Genomic DNA, 6,000 nt, shown 5'->3' with positions numbered 1-6,000 from the left:
GATGATGGGATAATCAAAAGGATTCTGTACTGGTTAGCAGAAGCTAAAATGCACCTGATATGAGACTTTGTAAAAAGACAGACAGAGATGATGTACAAGAATGCGTGAACTTAAAATTGGGCTGTCTGGATTTCTGGCACTAGTGCTGAAAAGGGTTCCAGGGTGGCCCTTATTTATATCATGTTTTTAATCCCTTTCCAGATTAATCATTACACGAGTTGAAGGAAATACAGATATAATCTCATTTCCAGTTTTCAGTTTTGGCTTGAGGGAACAAGGAGAATCTTGGTGTACCTAAAGTCCAATTCAGGCTGGATTAGTTTCACATAAGGAGGCGCTAGATGTCAGATGGTTACTGATGAGATCTTTGAATATTTAACAATTATTCCACGAAATTGTACCATTAGAACACTGGAGTGAGAGTTGCTGGAAATGGGCCTCTATACACCTATTGCACCAAAAACCAGACATTTGCAGCTAGAATAGTCATTTACCACATTAGCAATGTATAGAGTGGATTTCTGATTAGTTTAAAGTGATGATCATTGAAAAGAACAGTGCTTTTCTTTCAAAAATAAGGACATTTCAAAGTGACCCCAAACTTTTATGTATGAAAACATTGTGTCTGTTGTGATGATGGTGAGGTCAGTAAACTTCATGCTGAGCTTGAATGACTGAATCTAATGGTGTTAATTTAATAATAGTGCTGATAATAAAGCCCTGTTGAGGTCCCGCCCACTGTGCTGACACGAGGGGGCGTGGTTTGGGTCGTGACGCGCGTCTCCTCCGCTGCGCTCGAGTCTCTTCAGCTCCTGCGGAAAAGCGCATTGTTTATTTGGTTTGGTTTGAACGCGCAGCTTTCGAGCGATGGATTCATAAATAAGCGACTGGTTTCTTATCTGATTCAGCCCTCTGGAGCTGTGATTAGATCAGAAGTGTTTGATTGGACAGCGAGGTGCACCTGAGCATCAACAAAAGACTCAGCGGATCCATGTTTATTCATGCATGTAATGAATTTAATACAAATCATGTATTTGGCTAATGAGATATTTATACAAATCTAGGCTGTTTTTCCTCCTCAGGTGTGTTTTGGGAAAGGGCTATGAACGCAACGCTTTTATCCCTTTAGCCTATTTGGCCTCTTTGTCTATTATTATTATTTTTATTTATTTATTTATTTATTTTGCTTTTTAGATTGTGCCTGAGTGCGTAACCGCTCTGGCACGCCTGCGCACAAACACCCCGGATCGAACCTGAATCAGATCGGATTGGGTCGGGTCGGATCGGATCGGATCGGATTTGGATGCCGTGGTAAGGAAATCAAGCGAGGCTGTGAAGCTGAAGATGTGGCTCCACCCGGAGGAGGTGTTGCTGGCTGGTGCGCTTTGGGTCACCGAGCGCGCAAACCCCTACTTCATCCTGCAGAAGAGGAAAGGACATGGAGAAGGAGGAGGAGGACTAGCTGGTGAGATCTTCAAACATCCATATCATGCACACTATAAGGATAAGGCGAGCTTCTGTTCTGGACGGGTTCTGGTTTTACCTTGAAGGATTACCTGGTCCAGGTGATCCTTCAGGGTGTGACGGGCAGTGGCGGCTCCAGAGATTTTTCCTTAGGGTGGCGAAGGAGGGGCATAGGTTGTCGATGCAGCAGTTTATGCAAATCGTAGAAATCATTTTTACTTGCGCTCAAGAAAGACTCACAATCAAGTCTCATCTCATCTCATTATCTCTAGCCGCTTTATCCTTCTATAGGGTCGCAGGCAAGCTGGAGCCTATCCCAGCTAACTATGGGCGAAAGGCGGGGTACACCCTGGACAAGTCGCCAGGTCATCACAGGGCTGACACAGACAACCATTCACACTCACATTCACACCTACGGTCAATTTAGAGTCACCAGTTAACCTAACCTGCATGTCTTTGGACTGTGGGGGAAACCGGAGCACCCGGAGGAAACCCACGCGGACACGGGGAGAACATGCAAACTCCGCACAGAAAGGCCCTCGCCGGCCCCGGGGCTCGAACCCAGGACCTTCTTGTTGTGAGGCGACAGCGCTAACCACTACACCACCGTGCCGCCCCACAATCAAGTCATCTTGTCAAATATGTATTGAGCTATTGTACCATCAAGGAAAACAGATTCAACCATCTTTTCTGAAAGTATATTCCCAAGCAATGAATGGAACTATTCTGCCCTAGCGATGTATCAAAAAATAGACAGATAGCGAATGGTTTAGATTTTGGATCTTTACTGAAGACTTCAAACTTGTACAGATGTGTTCCTCCTTGATTTCCGTAAAACTAAAAGAAACATTAAGTATATCACTAAACTGAATAGCTAACTAAAGCTTCTATGCTAGCGGAGCAAGAATAGCGTGTTAGTCTAGTTGCTGACCGACCAATATAAAAAATATTGATAATAAAGATAGCTGGGCTAAAAGAATAATTGAGTACCAAAATGCATTTAACATAGAACACAGTCTTGTCCTTTCTATCAGGTGAAAACAATTTGACCAACCTCTTTGCTCCAGCACGTTGCCTCATCAGAAGTCGAGCATTCAGAAGAATGTCTCTCTCTGGGTGAAACCATTTCAAAATTCCGGGGGTGGGGTGTGAAATAATGTAAATAACGGTAGGTAGAGATGAGATGAGGGCTTAGTATCTCTGTAGATAGATAATTGAATTTCAAAAATCTCTCATCTCATTATCTCTAGCCGCTTTATCCTGTTCTACAGGGTCGCAGGCGAGCTGGAGCCTATCCCAGCTGACTATGGGTGAAAGGCGGGGTACACCCTGGACAAGTCGCCAGGTCATCACAGGGCTGACACATAGACACAGACAACCATTCACATTCACACCTACGGTCAATTTAGAGTCACCAGTTAACCTAACCTGCATGTCTTTGGACTGTGGGGGAAACCGGAGCACCCGGAGGAAACCCACGCGGACACGGGGAGAACATGCAAACTCCGCACAGAAAGGCCCTCGCCGGCCACGGGGCTCGAACCCGGACCTTCTTGCTGTGAGGTGACAGCGCTAACCACTACACCACCGTGCCGCCCCATTTCAAAAATGTGTTTTAATAAATAATTCTTTTTAAAATAGAGGGGCAACTGTGGTTGCAAGACATATTTTTACAGTGGCAACTGCCACCTTTTGCCACCCCTTAAAACTGTGCCTGGTGACAGGATAAGAACCTAAACTGCCCACAAAAAAAGGGGGCCGGCATGGCAGTGTAGTGGTTAGCACGGTCGCCTCACAGCAAGAAGGCTCTGGGTTCGAACCCAGCAGCCAGCAAGGGCCTTTCTGTGTGGAGTTTGCATGTTCTCCCTGTGACTGCATGGGTTTCCTCCAGGTGCTCCGGTTTCCCCTACAATCCAAAGACATGCAGGTTAGGTTAATATGGGACGGCCTTGAGCTGAGGTGCCTTTGAGTGAGGCACCGAACTCCCAACTGCTCCCCAGGCGCTGTTAGCATGGCTGCCCATTGCTCTGGGTATGTGTGTGCTCATTGCTCACGTGTGTGTGTTTTCACTGCTTCAGATGGGTTAAATGCAGGGAGGAAATTTCACAAGTGTGTGATGAATAAAGTTGTGCTTTCTTTCTTTCTTTCTTTCTTTCTTTCTTTCTTTTTTCAGTGAGTCTCCACCTTTATAAAAAAAAAAAAGACATCAAAGTATTGGGTCTTTAGGGCCTTGGTCTAGATCAGAAGTTCTTTCTTAATTCAGCACTCGGTGACTCAACATACACACACACACATATATATATATATATATATATATATATATATATATATATATATATATATATATATATATATATTTTTTACAAGGTTCTCCCAGAAATTTGTGCTTTCCCTTCTCGAACATGCCAAATTCACACTGAATGCATTTGTAATTAGCTGATAAGCCACTGACTATCCACTGTCAGAAAATAGTGTTTTTGTTTATTGCACATACAAGAACAAAATTGGTTTAACAAATGCAAAGAAACCTGATGGTTTTTCAAGGGCCTCCCCCTGTTAAAATAAAAAATGACAATACTAAGGTCCATCCATTATCTGTAGCCGCTTATCCTGTTCTACAGGGCAAGCTGGAGCCTATCCCAGCTGACTATGGGTGAGAGGCGGGGTACACCCTGGACAAGTCGCCAGGTTATCGCTGGGCGGACACATAGAGACAACCATTCACACTCGTATCCGGTCAATTTGGAGCCACCAGTTAACCTAACCTGCATGTCTTTTGGACTGTGGGGGAAACCGGAGCACCCGGAGGAAACCCACGCGGACACGGGGAGAACATGCACAGAAAGGCCCTCGCCAGCCGCTGGGCTCAAACCCAGGACCTTCTTGCTGTGAGGTGACAGTGCTTACCACTACACCACCATGCCGCCCCCAATACTAAGGTCAACTTTATATAAAACATAAAATAAAAACCCAAACATTAATAATTAAAGTAATTCATAGCCAGGAAAAACAAGCATACAATTTGCTACAAGCAAATATATGAATACATGGTAAAATAACAATAATAACGTCGATTTGCTAAATAAAGTGATTAGAATCAAGTTGCTAAACAAATCTAAAATTAAACGTGAAAACATCGTCAATTATGAACAGTTAATTGATAACAAGGATTTGGAAAGATAGATCAGTGTGTGGGTTTTTTTTTTTGTAGTTGGATTATTCAAGATTTCCTTTATCAGTTGCTTCTTGAAAAGGGACAGAGACGTACTGTTTTGTAATTGTTTTTTTTTAGACTGTTCCATACAAAGGGTCCTCTATACATTAAAGTAAACTCGCTGATTAGATTTGGCTCGAATCGGTCTTAAGTTATTGCACTGTCTTGTGTTGTGTTTGTAGATACAGTATCTGATTTAAATGTGATGCTATCTCTGTAATGTGCTGGTAAACATGAACTTCCATCGATGATTTTGTGAACAAAAAGGCTAATCTGTAATTTGTTAATGTTGTATATTGTTAATACTTTTAAATCATGAAACAAATTTGCTGAAGGAAATGTAAATGAGACATTTGAAGCAATCCTAATAAAGCGTTTCTGTAATAAGAGCAGTGGCTTTAACGTTGTTGGATAAGTGCTTGCCCATATATTACAGTTTAAGTATGGGTAAATCAAGGAGTAGTGTAAGGTCATGAATGTTTTTTGTGATGGTAAGTTTCCAACCATAGAGTATGTTATTGTACCTTTTAGGGGTACAGTGGCTTGTCATTGGAGCAGTACACTAGTCTAAGGTACTTATTTGTACCCTATACTGTTTGGGACTATAATATAATATATAATATTGTGTGTGTGTGTGTACCTTTTTGGCCCTAAAAAGGTACACATGGTTACCTTGAGGTCTAATAATAAGCTGTTAGTGTAGATTGTACCTTGAGGGACAGAAATGGACTCCTACTGTACCCCCACTTCTAACAGTGTAGCTAGCCAAAATAACTCGTATAATGGCACATGCACACAGTATACCACCCTAGGTGGTGTTTTATTCATTCTAACACACTATTTAGTAGAGTAGTGTGTGGTTTTGGAACTAGCACACACCTCCGCATTACCCGAATCCTTGATTCGGTCTAGTGTTGTTGACTTTATACACTGAGTTGCTTTCTAATTTCTATCCTTAAGCCAAAAATCATTATCACTACAAAGTGCCCTGTTTGGGAAATGTTACCTTTACATGCTAGTGTATGAAGTTTGAGGGAATGAATATCCAGCACATGCCTGCAATAGGTTGGTGAACGTTTTTTTTTTTTTTGGAACATAAGGTTCTACGTAGAATACACTCTCTGAAGTAAGGATAAATCTCAAACCTCTTGAGGATTCACAGGGCTTTGTTCTTGGGATGGGATGGGATGGAATGGAAGCAGATCCATTACAGGTTTTATGTAAAGCAGAGTGTTGTGAAAATATTCTATACTTGATGCTATTTATAGAGAGAGTGTGTAAAGGACACCATTTTAAACCCGCTCTCATTCCATAAACGTTCT

The 6,000-nt window shown here is 42.2% G+C and overlaps 1 protein-coding gene across 1 annotated transcript in view; it reads left to right on the top strand.

Moving 5' to 3' along the window:
• The first annotated feature begins 778 nt into the window (after window positions 1-778).
• The window catches only part of tbc1d9 (TBC1 domain family, member 9 (with GRAM domain)), a 101,394-nt gene continuing 96,172 nt past the window's right edge, over window positions 779-6,000 (top strand). The window contains exons 1-2 of the mRNA XM_060926504.1: window positions 779-1,007; window positions 1,195-1,465. Coding sequence (XP_060782487.1) covers window positions 1,345-1,465 — 121 coding nt within the window. The 5' untranslated portion in view covers window positions 779-1,007; window positions 1,195-1,344. The remainder of the gene's footprint in view (window positions 1,008-1,194; window positions 1,466-6,000) is intronic.

The sequence above is a fragment of the Neoarius graeffei genome, chromosome 7 (genome assembly GCF_027579695.1).
Source record: "Neoarius graeffei isolate fNeoGra1 chromosome 7, fNeoGra1.pri, whole genome shotgun sequence".
Taxonomy (NCBI): Eukaryota; Metazoa; Chordata; class Actinopteri; order Siluriformes; family Ariidae; genus Neoarius; species Neoarius graeffei.
Note: the sequence above shows the minus strand (reverse complement) of the source record. Positions and strands in the feature narration are given on the sequence as shown.